This window comes from Neophocaena asiaeorientalis, unplaced genomic scaffold, assembly GCF_003031525.2.
Source record: "Neophocaena asiaeorientalis asiaeorientalis breed wild unplaced genomic scaffold, Neophocaena_asiaeorientalis_V1.1 scaffold71, whole genome shotgun sequence".
In the NCBI taxonomy this organism is placed as follows: Eukaryota; Metazoa; Chordata; class Mammalia; order Artiodactyla; family Phocoenidae; genus Neophocaena; species Neophocaena asiaeorientalis.
The window spans coordinates 639,232-662,019 of record NW_020175439.1 but is presented as its reverse complement, the minus strand read 5'-3'; the positions used below and the strand labels follow the sequence as shown (position 1 = coordinate 662,019).

Sequence of the window (22,788 nt, the reverse complement as noted above, 5' to 3'; positions counted from 1 at the left end):
ACTTTCCTGGTAGTCCAGTGGTAAGGAATCCACCTTCCAATGCAGGGGACGCGGGTTCAATCCCTCGTCAGGGAACTAAGATCAGACATGCTGTGGGGCAACTAAGCCCGCACGCCACAACTGCTAAGCTCGTGCACCACAATTACTGAGCTCGTACGCCTCAACGAGAGAGCCCACACGCCACAAACTACAGAGCACACGTGCCCTTGAAGCCCTCACGCCACAACTAGAGAGAGAAAACCTGCACGCCACAACTAGAGATAAGCCCGAGAGCTGCAACGAAGAGACCGTGTGCCACAACAAAAGGTCCCACAAGCCCCAACAAAAGATTGTGTGTGCTGCAACTAAGACCTGCTGCAGCCAAAAAAAATAATAAATATTTTTAAAAATTAAAAAAAAATAAAAATAAAAATCAGGATGAATAGATATTTGAAACTGTTGACATTATTAATCTCTGGCCTCATTTTATAGTTTCCCAGTCTTCCTTAGCATGGCCAGTTTCTTTTCGTTCTCATCAGATGAGGATCTGTGATGCAGATTCGTCAGTCCGTCCGATCTCTCTTCCTACATTCTCTGTTCAGGCACCAAAGTATCCCCCAGCCTTCCAGGTGTGTAGGCCGGAAACCTCAGAACCACTCGGGTCTTTCCTCCTGTTTCCCTTGAACATCTTGTGGCCACATCGTGTTGTTCAATGCACAGCATCTTTTGTATGTGCCCTGCCTTCCATTCCAGTCATCTCTGCCATCATTGAAGCCCACAGCTGGTCTCTCCTTCTCTTTCTAATGGCCTCTTAACAGGTCTCCCTGCCTCTAAGCAGTATCTCTGTATAGGTATTTGACTGTTTGATGATCAAATGTACATGGGCTTAGAACTAGGAGAATAATAATAAAGGAATAGCTAATATTCCCATGAGGTAAATTAGTTTTTTAAAAATAGATTTAAAAGAAATGCTTGATTCCTCCACGGGTTCGATCCCTGGTCAGGGAAGATCCCACATGCTGTGGAGCAACTAAGCTCATGTGCCACAATTACTGAGCCTGCGCTCGAGAGCCCACGAGCCACAACTACTGAGCCCACCTGCCACAACTACTGAAGCCCGTGCGCCTAGAGCCCGTGCTCTGCAACAAGAGAAGCCACCGCAATGAGAAGCCCGTGCACCACAATGAAGAGTAGCCCCTGCTCGCCACAACTAGAGAAAGCCTGTGCACAGCAATGAAGACCCAACGTAGTCAAAAATAAGTAATAAATAAATAAAAGATCTAAAATACTTAAAAAGAAATACTTGATTCCTACATAAATTTTAGACTGATTCAATTTACATGCATATATCTATCTTTCCTATCTTTAACAGGTTCCTAGAAATGGAAATAATACTACTTGAGATGAGACCCATAGTTTCAAAATCCTAGTACACCAGAGTTTAAAGGTGTTATTAGTTTTGGAAATTTGGGAATTTAACACATACTCTTACCCAGCTAGAAAGCCAGTGCATATGAACCTCTCTTTGAGCAGCAGAATTGCTTGGATGTAGAACCAGTAAGTTTTGCCTTCCTCAGAAAGTTTGAGAATCTCAAGCTTTTACTGAGAGAATTCACATGGGATCTTTGGAGATTACCTGGATTCAGATCACACCCTCACCTCACTGGCTGCAGAACCTTAAGGAGGTTGCTAATCTCCTTGTGTCTCAGTTTCCTGAACTGACAACTAGGGTAATAATAGTTGTGAGGATTAAATAAACTAGAGTATGTAATGTACTTAACTTGCTGCCTTTCAATAAAGTATATGTTAACCTATAGTTATTTCTGTCATCATTATAACCTCTGTTCTGTGCTTTCATAATATTCCGTAATTTTCCTTCATAGCATTTATCACAGTTTGAAATTACTATATACTTGCATAGTCATTTAGTTAAATGCCTTTCTCCATTGCTAGACAAAGATCCCTGAGGGTAGAGCCTCTGTTAGTTTTGTTCATCATTGGATCCTTGACATCTTGAACATACTAGGCACTGAATAAACAATTGTTGCATGAATGAATTTAGAAGAGATTACTGTAGTCGAAAATTGTTCTAAAATAAGTGTGATTAAAATCCTTTTCTGGAATAGGGAGACAGTTAATCTGGCCCATTATTTTATGAATAATTGCTTGATTCAAAGCCTGTCAGGGTTAACTACACATTAAATGAATGGTTTGATTATAAAATAGTGGGATTGATGTTAATATATGACTCATGGAGATTAACTTCTTTGTGTCATAGTTATAATGTATACCTTTAGTAGCATAAATATTCACTTTTTTATATAACTCTTTTACACTGACTATTTAAATACTGTTGCATGCTTACCATATAAATAGTTTGGGAGTAATTGATGCCAAACTACTTCTTTCTTTGGTGAGGTGGGGTTGTTAAAAGCCTGCTGACAAATCTCTTTTATTGAGAATGTACCCCGTGAAAAAGAGTTAAAAATACATAGTAGAAAGAAAAATATCAGTTCCTTTCGATGTAACAAAGATATATACGTACATTCAGTTTTTCTAGTAATTAGGCTAAGCAGATTAAAGATTTAGAAGGAGGGTGACTAAGACAATGCTTTTGGACAGCATTTAAGATTGAATCACATTCTTTGTGAGATTGTGTTGTTCATGGTGGTTTTAGCAGTAATGGTTTGACTTACAAGAGCATTTGAATTGATAGGTGGAAGCCACTTACGAGTCAAATGCAGCCCATATCAAACACTGTTGTATGTCTGGAGGGGAAGAGGGAAAATGAGAGCAGGGAGACCAGACAAGAGATTGTTATAGTGATTCCATTGAGATATGTTGGGACAGGGATACAGAAATGGGTTTAATATATGCTTAGGAGTTAAAATCAGTGGAAAGTGGTGATTGATGGAAGAGGGTGCAGGGTGGGTGGCTGCACAGTGGTGTGACCGACTGAGGTAGAGATACAGGCTGGGAGGAAAGAAGATGATTTCATTTGGGACACGATGAGTTTGAAGTAACGTTTTATAACTTGCAGGTGAAGAAGTCCAGTAGACAGTAGGAGCCATGGGTATGAAGCTCTGAGCGTGGTGACCTAAGCTGGAGATGTATTCTGGGGACTCCGAAGCAACAGATGGATGTAGTTGAAAACTGAAAGTGGATGAGATCACTCAAGGAGAATATGGAGAGAGAAAAGAACAGAGAACTCTAGAAGGGAGGGCAGGAGGAGGAAGGAGAGCCTCAGAGGGAGTGAGAGGAATAGGAGTGCGCAGTGTCATAGACAATGTTTCAATAAAATAATAGGGGAAGAAGGCAGATTAGATGTTTGAGGCATCGCGTCAGAGAGAAAGAAGGGGAGACAGCTAGAATTGACTATTTTTTAGGGAAGTTTTGATGCCGTGGGGAAGAGAGAGAGTGGGTAGTTGCTTGAGGGATTTGTGTTGTAAAGAGAGGCCTGGAGTTTTGTTCTCTTTGTGTTTTGAGTTTGGGAGAGAATCACTTTTTAAAAAAATATTTATTCGTTCATTCATTCTGCTCTGGGTCTTAATTGCGGCACGCGGGATCTTCCCTGTGGCATGTGGGCTCTTAGTTGCGACATGCATGCGGGATCTAGTTCCCCACCAGGGATGGAACCCGGGACCCCTCTGCATTGGGAGCACAGAGTCTTACCCACTGGACCACCAGGGAAGTCCTTAATCACTTTTATAAGCTGAAGGAAGGGGTCAGGAGAAGAAGATTTTAAATATGCAAGAGAGGGAAATAAAAAACACAGATATATCAGGTTCCCAGAGGCGAGGGCAGAGGAAGCTGGTGGCACCCAGATGGAGGAGTTACAAAAGGAAAAAAGGAACTTTTTTTTTTTTTTAACATCTTTATTGGGGTATAATTGCTTTACAGTGGTGTGTTAGTTTCTGCTTTATAACAAAGTGAATCAGCTATACATATACATATGCTCCCATGTGTCTTCCCTCTTGCGTCCCCCTCCCTCCCAGGAACTTATTTTTAAGGTTGAGTCATGTTTGCCTCTTTCTCTTCAGTCTCAGAGGTACTGATGAAAATCCCAAGGAATATCTGGCTTGGTCTTCTCTGGGCAAAATCATTTTGCCAGCAGGTTGGTTCAGAAGAGACCAAGAAGTTAGACATGTTAAGTATAAAGGTGATTTTGAGGATTAAAAAAAAAAATCTTTATACAGTACTTGCTTCATAACTTGCTGAAAACCAGAGTGGGATCAAGAAATAACCTTACTTGATGGATGTATTAACTAACCTTATTGTGGTCGTCATTTCCCAATATATGCATGTATCAGACCTCAGACTTACACAGTGTTGTACACCTTAAACTTACACAATGCTATTTATCAATTATATCTCAATAAAGCTGGAAGGAGGGGGAAAGAAACTAGGTTAAAGATTGCCTTGGGGTGGGGAGGGGAGTGGGAAGATTAGGGAGTGATAACTGAAGGATATGGGATTTCTTTCTGAAGTGATGAAAATATTCTAGAATTGATTATGGGGATGGTCACAAGCTCTGTGAATATACTAAAATCCATCGAATTGTACACTTTCAATGGGTGAATTATGGAATGTAAATCACATGCAATGTGAATTATATCTCAGTAAAGTTGTTTCATACACACACACACACACACCACCAAAAGTAAATAAATATCCTTGCTGTATTACAGGATACATCCATTTATGTTTTAGTTCTCAGACTTTTGTGACTCCAGAGTTCTAGCCCATTTGACCTAAAGTGCAAAATTAGTTTAGTTTTTGTAGTAAAAAACGCTTAGGGGTTTCATAGACTTATTTGTCTGGGAAAGAGAGGGAATTGCCTAAAGGTAGTGGTTCAGAGACATCATACTGTTTGGTTGATTAGATGAGATTCAGAGTGAAAACAACTCAAGTGCCTAAGTGGATGGAGGGAAATTACTCAAGGCAACAGAGTGATTATATTGTTCTCAGTAATCACAACACTGATAAAAAGTTGTATACTATATAAAAAGCCCTCACTATGTTGGTTTATTTAATCTTTATAAAAATCCTTTTAGAGAGGAGGGACAGATATTTGTCTTTAAAAATAATACACTGAAGTATGGGGGGCTGTTTAGAGTTATAGCCAACAAAATAATGAAAAGCATTATTTTCTTCTCATCCCAAGCCTTGGTATTTATACCTGGGAAACTCCCTACATTTCTAGTTACTTTGTTTAAAGACCTAATAGAATTGGAAAACAGTTTTTAAATTTCAGGTTAATTCAACAAGTATTGTTTTAGTGCCGAGTCTGTGCCATTCATTGACTTAAGGGATCCTGCAAAGAATATGACCCACTGCTCACCCTCATTGAGCTCAGAGTGTAGAATGGGAGAAAGACTTGTGAATAAGTGACTATAATACTGTGGGATAAAAGTAGCAATAAAGGTCTTCATTTTACAGAAGTAGAGAAAAAGGTCAGGAACAGCTTCCCGAAGGTTCAGACAAGAGAACTAGGCTTTAAATGATGATAGGATTTCATCAGCTGGACAAAGAGACCTAGGATATTTGAAAGAGAAGGAAAGCTCATATAAATGCTCAGAAGTGTGAAATATGGTATATTCAGAGAATTAGAAATAGTTGTGTCTGTGGAACATAATTTCAAGTGGTTGAATACAAAGTGACAGAGGTTTGCAGGGACTAAATAATTCATCAGTAACACAAATTTGTATTTTATGACCATCACTCTGGAAGGTAACTCTGTTGTCAGGGCAGATCTCACCTAAGACACTCCAGCAAGACTTCCAGGCAGTAGGTGATAAGGACCTGAATAAAAGAAGAGTACTATTAGGGATGGAGAGAAGTCAGATATGAGATGTATACTGATAGATAAGAGATATGTCTCATATGTATGTGTATCAGATAAAACATACTGAATTAGGTGCTTGATTCATTGTAATAGGATAATGGAAGAAGAAATTGTTCAAATAGATGGGGTTGGAGGAACTACTGCTTTATGAAGAAAAGTTAAACTATATTAGATATTTCAATCTGGGTAGGTAAATGCTGGGAAAGAGTAAGATAAAAATTCCCACTTTGAAGTCTGTAAATTGAATATAGATGGGATTATCAATGACAAGTAAAGCTAAAGGTCACGTCCTCACACATGGAAGAAATAAATATGGAATCAAGAGCAATTAATAATTCATAAAGCAGGCATTAAACTTTTCAAAACTTAGGTCTTAATTCCTCCGAAATATGAATATATGCGACAAAAGTTTAGTTAATTAAATGAAAGATAAGCTTACATTGTTATTTGTAAATAGATTAATATCCTAGAAAGTGATTACAGAAGCAATTAAAAAGAAAAACTGTATTGATTTTGAGAGTTTGGTGTTCTTGAATAGTGATTCTTAAACATTTTAGTCTCAGTCTTTTTTTTTTTTGCAGTACGTGGGCCTCTCACTGTTGTGGCCTCTCCTGTTGCGGAGCACAGGCTCCGGACGCGCAGGCTCAGCGGCCATGGCTCACAGGCCCAGCTGCTCCGCGGCATGTGGGATCCTCCCGGACTGGGGCACGAATCTGTGTCCCCTGCATGGGCAGGCGGACTCTCAACCACTGAGCCACCAGGGAAGCCCAGTCTCACTCTTTATATGCTTAAAACTTCTTGAGGACCTCAAAGAGCTTTTATTTATATGGGTTATATCTATTGATACTTTATTATTAGAAATTGAAACTTAGAAATTTTAAAAGTATTCATTAATTAATTTTGAAATTAAAACATTGATCAATTATATATTAACATACACATTTAATGAAAAATAACTATTTTCCAATACATTTTAGTGAGAGGAGTGGCATTGTTTTACATTTGCCCAAATCTCTTTAGTTAGCTTAATAGAAGACAGCTGGATTCTCACACTGCATTAGGTCTGTTGCTTTGTCATCCATCATGTAGCTTCTGGAAACACTATATACTCAACAGAAATGAAAGTGAAAAAGGCAAAGGATGATTATCATAAAAATGCTTTTGACCTTGTGGGTCCACTGACAGCAGCAGTTTGAAAACCAGTGTTCTTAAAGAAGTAGGAATTTTCTGTTACCTACATAAATAAAGTATTAATTTACCCCCACTCCACCCTTCTTGGAAGTTGATACGCCTAAGAATATTTTCACTTTTATTCACTGACTTTGTTCCATACCTCTAAAGGCCCATGATTCATTTACAGATTAATGAAGTCAAGTCCAAGGCAGAGTTTGTTAGTCTTCTGTGACCTTTTACCCTTCCCAGTCTAATGAAGCATAAGGCATCTAGCCCTTATTCCTTCTATTTTTCTTCAGAATTTCTCATTTTATTTGTAAATTGTAAAGGCATATATATTTTTTGAACTGGAGTTTGAGGATGGGGAGTAAGACTATCATTGGGGCCCTTTCTTTATATCCTGGAAGACTTAGTAGAGGGAAGGCAAGCTACACTATTACCTGGAGTCTGGACTCCATCAAAATGTGAAACCATGGACATGATGACCAGTTCCTAGAGGCTTGTCTAGAATACTAAAGAAGAATTATCTAGAAAATATCAACACTTAAGACTTATTAAGTCTAAAGATAGTCTCTCGAGTCTGTGTACCTTTTTATTCATCAGACACATCATTTGTCTTCACTCTTTCCTCTCTCATTCTGCTCCAACAATACCAACCTCATTTGATTCCAGACATGGAGTGACATGTCTGTCTAATAAGAACCAAGTCTCAGTTTTCATTATACCTGTAGACTCTCTCCATTCTCACTGCCACCACCCAGTTCTTTCATTTTGATTTAAACAGCCTGTTGATCTTTTGATTTAAGGCTCTTTTTCTTCAATCCATCCTATCTAACAATACCTGATTAATTTTTCCCAGACACTACTGTTTTCATGACACTCCTTTGCTCAAAACTTTTCAGAGATGCCTTAATTTGTACCACGGTACAAATCTGTTTTATCGCTACTCTCCTTCCACTTTTCCATGAACCCTTTATCTGATTTATTCTACAATAGTTAGTCCCGGCTGTTACCGTAGAATCTTGTGAACGCAGGCTGCACATTTCTTACTTCTGTGCTTGCCTTCACGTTGCTCCTTTAACCTGGAATGTCCTTTTTTTCTCCTTCCATCTAAACCCAAAGGGTTCTTCAAACCTCAATTCACAACCAATCCCTGTAAAAGGTTTTTACCTGACTAATCTGTCTTTATTGATTTCCCTCTCCTCTGAAATACAATAGTGTTTGAGATTTGTACTACACAGCTTAGTATATCATTACATACCATTGGTAATTGCTTATTTTTGTTTCAGTTATATTAATTTTTTGCCAAAATAGATCTGAGTTTCTTGAGAATTTCATTTTGGGAAAGACCAAACTCCTTTAGCTGGACAACTGCCCAGTGGTATTTCTAAAATTATTCCTTAATTTCTCTTTGTGCTTGTTAAGTTGAGTTGGCCTTATGTCTGGGCAGGAGTTCAAGTTTGATAAATAATATCTAGCATAATGTTATTTCCAAGTATAGTATGGTAGTGCAGGTACTTTTTCTGAATTTGACAAACTTTATCTTATAGCTATTTCTGCATTTGAAGTTCAGCCAATTTCTACTGAGGTCCAAGAAGGTGGAGTTGCTAGATTTGCATGCAAGATTTCATCAAACCCTCCTGCAGTCATAACGTGGGAATTAAATCGGACAACTCTACCTGTAACTATGGACAGGTAAATACAGCTGTTGTCTTTGAATATTATACAGGAATGACAAGGACTTCATCATAAAACTGTATATGGGGGAAGACCACTGTGGAGTTCATTTTCGTTTATGGTAATAATAACCAATTTCTTAAAGACACTTCAAACTTAGGCAAAGAATTAGATCATCAGTCTCTGGTACATGGGGCATAGTTCCTGGTTTTTTTGGTTCAGATCAGAATTCAGATACTCTACCTTAGTGCTTTGTTCCTTTCCTCAAACATCTTTTCCAATCATGGGACCACCTGAGTACCTGGATGGCAGCCCAAGGATTTAGGAAGCTGAATTACACGTTTAGTGCTGGGGATAGTAGTGCTGGTCTAAGGGTCTCCCATATACGCAGTGGTGGTTGCCCACTTCCATCTCTGCCTTCTGCTTACCAACCCCCTCTACACTACCTACACACACACATACATACGTGCACACGCTCGCACACATACACACACCTAGTGCTCTGAAGGCAGTCGGAGTTTAGGGGTCAACTTGGCAGCAACTTCAAAAGTTTGATTCCAATCCTGATGAGTAGTAATATTCCTTAGGAGGCAAAAATCCCTTGCTGAAATGGTAGAGAGAACTAAGATGGACAAAGTTATTCAAGGAAGAGCTTAAAAAAAAAAAAAAACTTACATTCAGATATATCTTGGAGAGTACATAGATATTAATAGGCAAAAAATCAGGTATTTGAAAAATATCATACTAAACTCTAGACCACCAGTTAGCTAAATGTAAGCTATAATGTCAAATGAGATTCTGTGTAAAATTACACTGATAGATTTCACAAATCACATACAGGTGGGGGTCCCCAACCCCCGGGCCATGGACCGTTACCTGCCCGTGGCCTGTTAGGAACCAGGCTGCACAGCAGGAGGTGAGCGGCAGGTGAGCGGCAAAGCTTCATCTGTATTTACAGCCGCTCCCCACCGCTCACATTACTGCCTGAGCTCCGTCTCCTGAGCAGCATTAAATTCCCATAGGAGCGCAAACCCTACTGTGAACTGCACATGCGAGGGATCTAGGTTGGACGTTCCTTATGAGAATCTACTGCCTGATGATATGAGGTGGAGCTGAGGTGGTGATGCTGGCACTGGGGAGTGGCTGCAAATACAGATTATCATTAGCAGAAAGGTTTGGCTCCACAGAGACCATAATAAATCAGTTTCCTGCAGACTCATATCAGAGCCCTATCAGTGGTAAGTGACAATTAAGTTGCATCTTACAGAGTAGACAGGACATAAGCAACACACTTCAGGTGTCACTGTCTCCCACCATCCCCAGATGGGTCCATCTAGTTGCAGGAAAACAAGCTCAGGGCTCCCACTGATTTTGCATTATGGTGTGTTGTATAATTATTTAATCATATATTACAATGTAATAATAATAGAAATAAAGTACACAATAAATGTAACGTGCTCGAATCATCCCTGGGGGGACCGGGGAAAAAATTGTCTTCCACGAAACCCATCCTTGGTGCCAAAAAGGTTGAGGACTGCTGAGGTACACCATAATTACTTATGTTTTAGAGAGTTGTAGTAACGCAAATGAAAACAATTGAATCAAGCTAATATTTTTAAAAGTCTTTAAAGTATTATTGCATCTGGCATTTTTAAAAGATTGAGTATATGAATTCTTATCATAGAATATATGTTAAGATAAAATATAAAATCTACTACAGAGAGTTTAATCATCTTTCCTCTCATGACAGGGTAACTGCATTACCAACAGGAGTATTGCAGATCTATGATGTTGACCAAAAGGATGCTGGAAATTACCGTTGTGTTGCTGCTACTGTAGCCCACAGACGTAAAAGTATGGAGGCCTTGCTCACGGTGATTCCAGGTACCACACATAAGTTGATTTTTCAGTTTTTAATGGGACCAGCTATTAATTTGCCTTCTCTGGCTATAATAGTATGCCATAAAGTAGTACTTCAATTACATTTAAATTTTATTGTAATCTATTTGGAAAATGGATCATTTTTATCTATTTAAGCAACCTTCTTCTCAAACTAACTTGTTTTATATGTCAATGTCAACATCTTTAAGAAAGATTGAATTTTTGTTTTGTAAGTACTTCATTTTTGTTTTTAAAATATAAAATACAGAAAATCTCAAAAAAGAATAATAATCATCTATTTCTACTAAAATTGTCCATTGTCAATAAAAATACATTTGTTTCCAGTTTGGGTTTTTCTTTTTGTTGTTTTAAGAAAAATTATAATTTGCATTTGTAGAAATGATGCATGTTTTATTTTAAAGAGTAATGTCTGTAAAAGTAAAATAACTTTTTTTACATTAAACAGTGTAGAAAGTACAAAGATATATTTTTAAAAATGTCCCTAGTTCCATATCCAGAGATTATCACTGTTAACATTAAGTGAACATAATTTCATATATTTTACCATTCATAAATATAGTTAGAAGGGAAACTAGCTTGAGAGATGATATGAAGAAAGAAATATTTATTTTATTAAAATGGAATTATACATAGATGCTAGTTTTTTATTTTTAAATAATTAAATTTACTTGAATGTAGTGGAAGAAAACCAGACCTAAAGACATTGTTGAACTTCACATGAGTGTTTACTCTTCACAAGAGATATTACTTCCTAAAGATCCTTTAAGACTAAAAATTTTTTCACAGAAACATTGAGACTTAAATTAAATTTTTAATGCCATGTTTTAATTTTAGGGGGTATCTATTAGCTTCTTGGTATGAAGCATAAAGACAAAAGCACTCTCACACTTCTTTGTTTGCCCCACTGTCACATAAATTCCTAACAAGATTAGTGAAAGCATTAAGTCAGTGTTTGAACCTCAATTAAAAGTGGATGATATGGAAACAACCTCAGTGTCCATCAACCAGTGAATGGATAAATAAAATGTGTCTTATCCATTTAATTAAGTATTAATCTATTTTATTATTCAATAAAAGAAATGAAGTACTGGTACATGCTACAGCTTAGATCAACCTTGAACATTATGTTAAGTGAAAAGCCAGTCCCAAAAGACCACATAATGCATGGTTCCTTTTTTCTGAAATGTCTGGAATAGGCAAATCCAGAGACACAAAGTAGTTGTCAGGCTATGGGGAGAGGAGATTGGGGAGTGATTGCTGATGGGATGGAGTTTCTTTTTGGGGTGTTGAAAATGTTTTAAAATTGATTATGGTAATAGTTGTATAACTCTGAAAGTACTAAAAACCACTGAATTATATACTTCAAATGGGTGAGCTATATCTCAATAAAGTTGTTTTTTAAAAAAGAAAAAAGTGAAAAACTTCAGGATAGATATTTTAACTCATTTCATTCATTATATCTTATTTATAATTTTTTCTTATATCCTGCCTTTTCCATCTCAAAGGAAAGGAGTCTAAATCCTTCCACACACCAACCATTATAGCAGGTCCACAGAACATAACAACGTCTCTTCATCAGACTGTTGTTTTAGAATGTGCGGCCACAGGAAATCCCAAACCAATCATTTCTTGGAGCCGTCTTGGTAAGTCTTAGGAAAAAAAAAAAAAAGTCTTTTCCTTCAACTTTGTTCATACGGGTGAAACTGATAACATGTTTATTTTATATACAGTACACATGTTTGGCAATTATGTGGCTTTTAACTTTCTGGTATTTCAGTGTGTAGAGGAAAAGTTTCAGCATAGAAAATTTTAGACTTTTTATGATAATGATTGTTTGAATAGTGATCTTTTGACAAATTTTAGATCACATGTTACATTGTTTTAACTGAACTGTTCTCTTTGAAATAGATCACAAGTCCATTGATGTCTTCAATACTCGGGTACTTGGAAATGGTAATCTCATGATATCTGACATCAGGCTGCAACACGCTGGAGTATATGTTTGTCGGGCCACTACCCCGGGCACACGCAACTTTACAGTTGCCATGGCAACTTTAACTGTATTAGGTATGTTTTCTTTCCTTCTGCAATCAGGAGAATCTTACATCTTAACATTTGCTGTTTTATGTCGTAGCTTACTTCCACTTTTCTTGAATTTTGTAGTGTTGATATAAAATTATAAACCAGTGATGAATTTTAGGAGGAAATTAAAGCCCTATGTTAAAATATAACTAGAATCATTCTGAAGTTACCATCCTGTTTGCTTTTATAACATTATGGTCCTTCTTAGTTAATTTAAGCTTCCTTTTTAATTTCCTTCTCACCCACCTACAAATTCATATACCCTTTGACCAGTCTAAGATTTTAATCTATTGTCTCCATGCATTCACAAGTGGCTGTATATTGGGCTTGGTTAAGTTAGGATTATGGCACACATATTTTTAGTGTGTTTGTATAGATGGTGTCAATGGGGAAAGCCTGGGGAAAGTGGACATTAACTGAGCAATGCAGAGAAAAGACATCTGGAGAGATAGATAAATGTAGAGTGTAGACAGGAAGCTCAGAATGTCAAATATTTTCAGGGGTGGGACTTGCGTCACTTGCTGTACTGTTCCTTGACTCTATATCATTCCTGTTTGGACCACAAAAATATTTTCTTTTTTCTTTAAAAATAGCTCCTCCTTCATTTGTCGAATGGCCAGAAAGTTTAACGAGGCCTCGAGCTGGTACTGCTCGATTTGTATGTCAGGCAGAAGGAATCCCCTCACCCAAAATGTCATGGTTGAAAAACGGAAGGAAGATACATTCAAATGGTAGAATTAAAATGTACAACAGGTGGGATAAGTCACTTTGCTACTATTTTAGATAAGATATAATGGCTTTAGTAATTCTTATGTGAAACGGTTATAGTTATAATATCAAATACCTAAATTATCCTGGTATTTTAAACTGAAGTAAAATCAATAAGAAATAAACATAAGAGTGTAATATCAGCATGTCAAAAATCCTTTTGTATTTTATATGTGGATCGCGGAAGTGGTAGATTATAATGAAATGAATGTTGAAACAGTTCCCCAGACCTGGGTTCTGGTCCTGGTAAGCCACCAGCTAAGTTATTAGCAAGCATGTTAACCCTTTGGAGTCTCAGTTCCTTGTTCCATAAAGTGAGGAATTTAGAAGGAAATAATTAAGTCTCTAAGAGTTCCTCCACAGTTCAAACTTAATGATTTTAAGAACTCATTTTTATTAATATAAATGTGATTCTTCTTGTATCACTCTTGTATGTTGAACAAAACTTTTAAACATTTTTGTTGACCTGAATTTTATGTAGCATTGCAATGTTATAGAAATTTAGATGCTACTACAGATTAATATACTTTCTTAATAAAAGCCAAATTTTAAAAAAGAGATTAAGCTGTCACCTAAAGCAAACAGGATTTGGATATCACAAGTACTTATTTATATAGACTCAGAAAATAAGAGTAATTTTAAGCAATTCATATAGATTTTTTTCGTAGGGCTGGTCACACAGTTTTTTGTTCTTAATAACTTGTTTTTTAAAATTAAGAGTGCACTTAGTAATAGCTTAACTTTATTTTTATGTCATCCTTAGAATTTTCATTGGAATAATTTTTTTCTTTCCTCAGTAAATTGGTAATTAACCAGATTATTCCTGAAGATGATGCTATTTATCAGTGCATGGCTGAGAACAGCCAAGGATCTATTTTATCTAGAGCCAGACTGACTGTAGTAATGTCAGAAGACAGACCCAGTGCTCCCTATAACGTGCATGCTGAAACCATGTCAAGTTCAGCCATCCTTTTAGCTTGGGAGAGGCCACTTTATAATTCAGACAAAGTCATCGCTTATTCTGTGCACTACATGAAAGCAGAAGGTAAGCAGTTTGAGTACTGTTTATTTTTATGTGCTATTTACTGTCAGGGATTTGTTTTCAATATAAATGATGTCTCACATAATCCACAAAATATTTTTGAAGTTCTGTGGCATTTACCTCTTTTAATAAAGTAATTACTGTATCACCTGTGTATACATTTTTTTGTTAAATTTTGTATTGTTGTGTACTTTATGTATATAAGTATAGTTTAAGATTTTCTGTTTAGAAATAAGTACCATCTCTGCATGCTAAAAGTTACAGAGTGGTGTACTTAGGAATTTCGTTTCAGCCGAGATGTAAATTCCTTCCCTAAGACTTAAATATATCAATTTAAGTATGCAGTTACATAGGAACAATGGTGTAACTGCTTAATAAAATAATAAGGTGAACTGTAGTCACTATAGCATGTTATTTTTAAAGGGGAAAGTAAACATTTTCAGGTTCCCCGTAATATGATTTTATGTATTTTGATTATTTTACTGAAATCTCATAGAACTCTCCAAAAACTGAGCAGGATACTCTTTATTGATATCTCATTTATTATGTAAAAGTAGATACCAAATCTTTCTTAAAATTTTTATTCAGTTCCATTTCTGGAATCTTTTTTATCCTTATATTTTCTTTTGGCAAAAGTTTAGAGGAAAAACTAGTTATAAATCCTAGAGATTTCACTATTGATTTCTCATGGAAACAATGGCAGAGGTTTACAGATTTTAGTTATATACAAAACAGCCTACTTTTTATGTGATAGACATTCCAAACAAATTCAGATACCCAAAGAATGGTGATATAATAAAATTGTCTGTACAAACAGGTGGTTTGTTGTTGTTTGTTTTTTGTACTTTGAAGTAGTATTTTGAAAAGGAGTATTTTGAATTTAAGTCAGGGGTCATGGTAGCAAGAAGAATGAAAGTCTGTTAACTGAGCATGTTGGAGTATGTTAATTCCCTTTTTAATGATTTAAGAAGGTAAAAGGAATGCTGGTTTTGGTGGAGACCACTCTTGTTCGCTATTATGGTTGTTTCATTAGAGCCCTCCACATGCGGCTCAGTGGTCTATTCAAAGGCAGAACAAGGCTTTTTAATTCGAACTCAAGGACCTTGTTTGGTAGGTCAGAAATCGTACTATGCAGTTCCTAATTAACGAACCATTAGCTAGTCTGTTGTGAAATGCCTGTAATCTTGTCTAATTAAAATGCTATCAAGTTAATTCAGAAATGTGGGAAAACTTAATAGTGGAATTTGCCTTCTGTTTTGTTTATAAATCCAGTGTGGAGAGAAGGGGCTCCATCCTTAGAGAGTTTTGATTAAGTTGACGTGCCTTTACTGTGAATTGTTCGCAAAGCACAGTAGCTGCCAGCGCTCTTGTTCCACTTTACAAGTTTACTCTGTAGGAATTAAATCCCACAAAGACAAATCCTCTTCTATACCTTGCTATGCATATTTTATTAAGAATTGCTGAGAATTTTTTTCCTCTCTTGGGGGGGGGGAACCCTCATTGTGGAACAAAACATTTTGAAGCACATTCTGTGCCTCCCAGTTCTTTTGCTTTCAATATAAGTAAAAAGAACAACTTGTGTCAGTCAAATTTAATAGAATCTCTAGGGGCAAAATGAGATCTTTTGCAGGACAACTTTTGGTTTGGTTTGTTTTTATAAAGAGTAGAGCCATTACATTCCCTACTGTCTCTCCATTTATGTTTAAAAGAAAAAGGAAACCATGAGTTTAAGCAAGTAAAATTTACACTGTTAATGAGCTACAGTATTCTGTAGCGTTAAACTCTGTTGTGTTACTGCTGTACATTGTCTCTGCTGTGGGTTTTGACTAGATGTTAAACGATGTTTAGAGAAGATTAATTGTTTTCAGTTTGACTTATTCAGGAAAAATTCAAACTAGTAATTTGTAACAAGACATGGTTACTTTTAGAAAATAAAAACCTTCCTATTCACATGTTTTAAAAGGTTACAAAGATAACAGAGAGATCCAAGGACCAGTGTTTCATAGTGGAAGAAAATGGTTATGGTCTTGTTAATTTTATTTTGAATATTCATAATTTTTAGACACTGATTCCTTAACCTAGGTTTAAACAATGAAGAGTATCAAGTAGTCATCGGAAATGACACAACTCATTATCTTATTGATGACTTGGAACCTGCCAGCAATTATACTTTCTACATTGTGGCTTATATGCCAATGGGAGCCAGCCAGATGTCCGACCACGTGACACAGAACACTTTAGAGGATGGTAAGAAAACGTGACTCCTCTAGGTCATCTCAGCATGAACAGTAATATGCTTTATCATTTTCAATGAATATGTGTTCTAACTCAGAGAAAATATCCTGGTTTTGGTTTAAAAACAAATGTGATAACCAGCAGGCTAATTTACCATTTCAAATCTTACTCTCAGTTTTTGGCAGTAACATGATGAAGAGCACGTTCATTTATAATTCGTAATACAAATTTTAATAACAAAATTGTCCTTCTGTTTCTTCAAGTTCCTGGTTTAAATTGTAAATGTGTTACAGGGTTTTTGGTTTGTTTTCTTTTCTTTACTGAGGAGAACAAAATGTGAGATTCTCTAGGTGGGAAAAAATATGATGACAGTTACATATTGAGTGTATGTAATTACTGGAGGTCAGAGGCATTGGACTTCTGAAACTGGGAGTTTTAGAAGTTTAGTACTTGTCAGTTAAAAAAATTCTTATAAAATCAGATAGCAGTTAGTTTATTTTTAGATACATTGTGCTTATTCTGCATAAGCAGGAAAGTATTGCCTGTTCAGTTTGTTACCTGGGGTTGGAAATTGAGTTGCTGTCCTTTTGAGGGCAGGCCTCCATATACTCTTATAACGGTGGGAAATTCTATCCATTAAAATAGTCCTGGAGAACTGTTTCTCCTCCTCTGACTCTTCGTCTCTCTCTTCAGGGCCTCTCCATGGCCCATTTTTGTACTCTGCAGTGTGAAAGGGGAATTGTTTAACATATACTCAATTATACTGTTCTTCCTTTACACATGTTTTTGCATCCTCAAGAAATGGTCCACCTTTAGTTTTCAAAACACTTTTATATAAATGATTCTCACATCTTTTTCTTTGTCCATTTGGTCCCAGATCTATTATATCTCTATACTACTACTTGTGTAAATGTTTATAAATTCAGACTTTTACTAAATGAAAAAATTGTCATTGATCTGGATGATGAATTCCACATTTCAGTTTTCGTTTAAGAGTCTGTTCCATTTTAGAGTAAACCATGACCTCTCTGGTTACCTAATTACATTTAACAACCTCTGACATGCATATCTAAGGTGAAACACAGGCTGCTGTTTGTTGTAGTTGTTTTGGGTTTGTTTGGTATATGAGGTGTATTCCCCCATACCCTTCAAGAAAATGTGTCTTAGCATAGCAAGCTACTGGTTAAAGCTTGCCAATTCCAAATAAGTTGTGATCTCAAAGTTTTTCTCCTTTTAAACCTTTCCTTAATTCTGCAACTTTTTTGTTTAATTTTCATTTTGTTTTCTGGATAACATACGGACTTCTGACACTGCTTTTCAGTTTTCTGCATCAGTATTCCCCCATTTCCTCAACCTGTACTTCTCAGACTGAGATGTGTGGGTCTCCTAGTGTGCCCGTCAGATACAACTAACACTTTTGGAGTGTCTAACACTGCGTGTTCTAAAAACGTTCCCTCCATTTATACCCTTTAATCCCCACATAACCCTATGATAGAAGAACCATTGTTATATAACAGATAGTAGGGTGTTGGGGATAAGAATATAGGCTCTAGATCTACTTCTTCACTTACAAGCTGTGTGACCTTGGGTAAGTGATTTGACTTCTTTGTACCTCAGTGTCCTCAGCTATAAAGTAGAAATGATAATGGCACTTTCTTCATTGGGTCTTTGTGAGAATTCATGAGTTCATACACATAAAGGACTCAGAAATGCTTGATTGGTTTTCCCTTTCCTACCTATTATTTCATTCATTCAACAAATATTTATTGAGTACATGCTGTGTGTTATTCAGTATTTAGTAGTGAATGAAAGAGACAAAAAATTGTCCCATACCTTGTGGAGCTTACTTTCTGTTGTGGGAGAAGGGACAGAGGAACAATAAATAAGATGAACAGTCAATGATATGCTCTGTTAGATAGTAATAAGCGTTGAGGAGAAGGGGAAAAAAGCAGGGAAAGGGGTAAGACTTTAGACAGAGATACCTCATGTAATAGGTGACATTTGAAGACCTGAAGGAAATGAAAATGAGGGAGCTGGCTAGGCAGATGACTGGGGGATGTGAATTCTAGGAAAGGACATGGAAATTGCTAAGGGCCTGAAGCACAAGCACGACTGGACTGGAGGGAACAAGCAGAAAGCAGTAGGAGATGAGGCACAGAATGAATGAGGAACCAGCCATATAAGTAGGTAGGGCTGTGTATGAATCCATAATGAGGACTCTGGCTTTTACTGTGAGTGAAATGGGAGCTATTTTGAGCAGAAGAGTGACAAGATCTGACTTGCAATTTAACAGCAAATGTATTGGAGACTAGGTGGTGAAGAAGAGGGCAGAGGCAGGGAAATCTGTCAGGAGGCTGTTGCAACAAAACAGGCCAAGGATGATGGTGCAGGGACCAAGGGGGTGGCTGTGTGAGTAGTAGAGTCATAGGATTGAATGTGGAGAGTCTATGGAGGAGTCAAGGGTGACACCAAGGTTTTTGTCTTGAGCTGTTGGACAAATAATTGCCACTACTTGAGGTAGGAAAACCTGTAGAAGAAGCTATTCTTTTCATCCCCATTTTGTATATGAAGAACCCTAGACACAGAGAAATTAATTTGGCCAAGATCACACACAGACAGTAGTAATTGATATAACAGGGATTCAGTTACACAGAGACTAACTCCAGAACCCATCTTAGCTCTTAATATTAGACTGCCTCCCAGTTTACCTGGCTCATTTTCCTGGACTGCCTGTTGTATTCGAATTATTTACAGGGAAAAAACATTGTTTTCATATTAAGCGCCATACATTATAATTAGGAATACAAAATTCACACTAATTTTTAAGATACAACTCTTACTAAACACTTAAAATTAGATACAGCTCTTACTAAACACTAAAAATTATTTGTCAGGTTATAACCCTGGTGTCCTAAGCTTCTCCATTCTTGTGTAATTCTCTCCTCCTTGTTTTAAGGCATTTTGGTTAGGGTTACTGAGAAGTATTCTCATATTAAGTAAGCTCCTGTTAATCCCAAAGAACATCAGAACAGTCACAACAACAACAGTGAAAACCTTGCTTTCTTTGGTTCTCTATATCGGATCCTCCCTCATTATTTTTTCTTTCCTTTTTCTGGTTTGTACTCTGCTTGACTGGAAACCTCAGCTAGGGCTGAAAGTATCTCTCTCTCCTTTATTATGTGATGTGTTGCTGTTAATATACTTCAGTAAATACTGGTGTGCTAGTTGACAATTTTGATGCTAAATATTTATAAGCAACCTGTTTTCTTGTATGACTAGTTCCCCTGAGACCTCCTGAAATTAGTTTGACAAGTCGAAGTCCCACCGATATTCTCGTCTCCTGGCTGCCAATCCCAGCCAAGTATCGGCGGGGCCAGGTGGTCCTCTACTGCCTGTCCTTCCGCCTGAGTACTGACAACTCCATCCAAGTTCTGGAGCTCCCAGGGACCACTCATGAGCACCTGTTAGAGGGCCTGAAACCTGATAGTGTCTACCTGGTGAGGATTACTGCTGCCACCAGAGTGGGTCTGGGAGAGTCTTCAGTATGGACCTCACACAGGACACCCAAAGCTACAAGCGTGAAAGGTAAATGTTGACTACTGAGGAAGAATAACACAGTATTTTTCTTTTTTTTTTCTTATCTAACTTATGTTTATATTTTAAAATTTTGTCTTATGAATTAAAGTATTCCATCGATCATGGGCTTAATTGAAAAAAATTTTTAATTTTCTATTGAGTAGTTGTTTTTTGCATGGAGCTCATTAGTTTGTAAAACTTTTGGTTACTCTGTGTTTACTTAGCAGATCCTTCAAAGACAGATGGGTCCAAATCAAATTGAATTACCAGAAGTTATATATTAATAGAGACCTAATTAATATCATTGCCATATATATTTTTTTTAAATTATCATTTTAATAGAAAAACCATAATACTAGGAAGTTCCAGACCCACCTTCTCTTTTACTAATGTGGAATGTAACATGACTGGGCTTTTTCTTGTTAATTGAGTAATAATAATGCCTGTTCTATCACAGGGGAATATTGGATGGTCAAAATTAGGAAACACATACTGCTTCTTTGAAAAAACTTAAAATACACATGTAATTTTGTTCTTATTTATATACCTTAGTTTTTTAGGTAGTATTTTATATTTTTAATTCTGTCTCAAAATTTAATATCATTGTGGAATTTTTAATATTAAGGTAGAGTATAATTGTTGGCATTGAATTTTTATGCAACTGTTGGTTTAAAACAGAGAGAGCTATATACTGTTCTGTGTTTTCATGTGCATTACGAGTTTCTTACTCATCTGGTGAATTTTTCTAGCCCCTAAGTCTCCAGAGTTACATTTGGAGCCTCTGAATTGTACCACCATTTCTGTAAAGTGGCAACAAGATGCTGAGAACACAGCAACCATTCAGGGCTACAAGCTGTACTACAAAGAAGAAGGGCAGCAGGAGAATGGACCCGTTTTCTTAGCTACCAGTGACCTTCTCTATACTCTCAGTGGTTTAGGTGAGTGAACCTGTACTGTTTTTCCTTTTTTCCTTCCACCCTGACCAATTGGGGAAAAAAGTTATAGGATATAAGGCAGAAGTAATGACTTAATGGTAAAAAGAATTGACCCTGCTACATCATTGTGCATATTCTACTGCTTAAGTCAGTGAATGGTCCTTGACTCACCATTGTGAGTGAATCGGTACAATGTCAGATAACCAGGTTATCTTTCTATCTTCTCCCCACCTTTGGGCATCGATTTTCTTTCTAAAGTTCACTTCTGGTGGAGTGAGATCCTGATCAATTCTTGTGACTGTGTGGTGGATGTAGAATAGAAATGTAAAATTAGGAATATCACCAAATGATCAGATAATACACAATAATTTAAGTTTAACTTAGAAATTGCCTGAGAGTGCCAGGTAGGTGTATTATTTTGCATGTGTGAAAGATATGTAAATTATGTACAAAATAATGCTCTTACATATGACCCATGTAACTGTAAATATTTACTTTATGTAGTTCTAACCCAGAAACACTAAAGAAAAAGCACTTAATTTTGTGTTTGGGTTCATCAGAGTTCTGAAAGACACTTTTACTCCCTATTCATCCTATCTTTGCACAGTGAAAGGATTTCATGATGAAAACATGTTTAGTAGAAAGTAAAGACACTTATAACTACAGTAAATGCGTAAGTATAAACGTACTCAAGGTGTAGAATGCACACTTAGCTATTTGTTGCTTGTGAGTAGATTTTTACCCTTAAGCACAAAGCAGCATCAACTAAATTCCTCCTGGATTGTTACCACACCTTCTGCACATAATGGAAATTTACAAGCACTCTGGCTTTCCCTGTAACAGACTGCCCTTTGGAGTGCAGGAAGGGAAGAGGCACAGGGGTCCCACAGGGGACTGCTTCATTATTTTTCCCTGGCCTCACAGCACAAGCTGTGAGAACAGCATTAGACCCAAATCCCTGTGCAGTAAGAAGCAGTGGTGGGAATCTGTTTTCAGACCCAGGGACGCAGAACCCCATCTTCCAGTTCTTTGCCGTAATTTTTCAGGTGCCGTTTTGCTCGTAATCTTGTTGTGTTGCATTTTAATTGAATCTGCATTAGGTTAAATAAGTTTCACAGTTGATCCCTGTCACACAGCTTTATAAAGGACGAGGAGAAGTTACATATGTTCCAGGGTGACCTTCCTTAAGCCATTGATACTCAGATGACGTTAGCCCAACCTACTGTCAGCCATTCAGCAGCATTTATTTCTAGCCATGCCTTCTCAGGGTGCCCTCCCTTTCCACATGCATGTCATTTAGTCAAGAAAATTTTAGTCAGTATCAAGTTAAGAAACAGGATTTGAGACAATTTTTGATGAAAAATCATACATCAAACTCAGTACCTCCAATTTCTTCACTGATAAGGAAGTATACGTACATTGAGGATAAAACAGTAGATTGTTAGACAAGTCTTACTGAACATATAGGTATCTTATTCTAAACAGATGAATAATTTATTAGAAAAAAACAAAAGACTGCTGTGCTTGTGAAAAGTTTAGAGAAACATTTTATTAAAACTTAGCCAATTAAAAAC

At 36.9% G+C, this 22,788-nt stretch overlaps 1 protein-coding gene across 1 annotated transcript in view; it reads left to right on the top strand.

The window, feature by feature from the left end:
* PRTG (protogenin) overlaps nucleotides 1-22,788 on the top strand; it is a 122,447-nt gene that overhangs the window by 46,545 nt on the left and 53,114 nt on the right. The window contains exons 3-11 of the mRNA XM_024767815.1: nucleotides 8,548-8,692; nucleotides 10,425-10,558; nucleotides 12,082-12,219; nucleotides 12,485-12,643; nucleotides 13,252-13,411; nucleotides 14,224-14,471; nucleotides 16,551-16,715; nucleotides 19,983-20,288; nucleotides 21,029-21,217. Of these exons, the coding sequence (XP_024623583.1) occupies nucleotides 8,548-8,692; nucleotides 10,425-10,558; nucleotides 12,082-12,219; nucleotides 12,485-12,643; nucleotides 13,252-13,411; nucleotides 14,224-14,471; nucleotides 16,551-16,715; nucleotides 19,983-20,288; nucleotides 21,029-21,217 (1,644 nt within the window). The remainder of the gene's footprint in view (nucleotides 1-8,547; nucleotides 8,693-10,424; nucleotides 10,559-12,081; nucleotides 12,220-12,484; nucleotides 12,644-13,251; nucleotides 13,412-14,223; nucleotides 14,472-16,550; nucleotides 16,716-19,982; nucleotides 20,289-21,028; nucleotides 21,218-22,788) is intronic.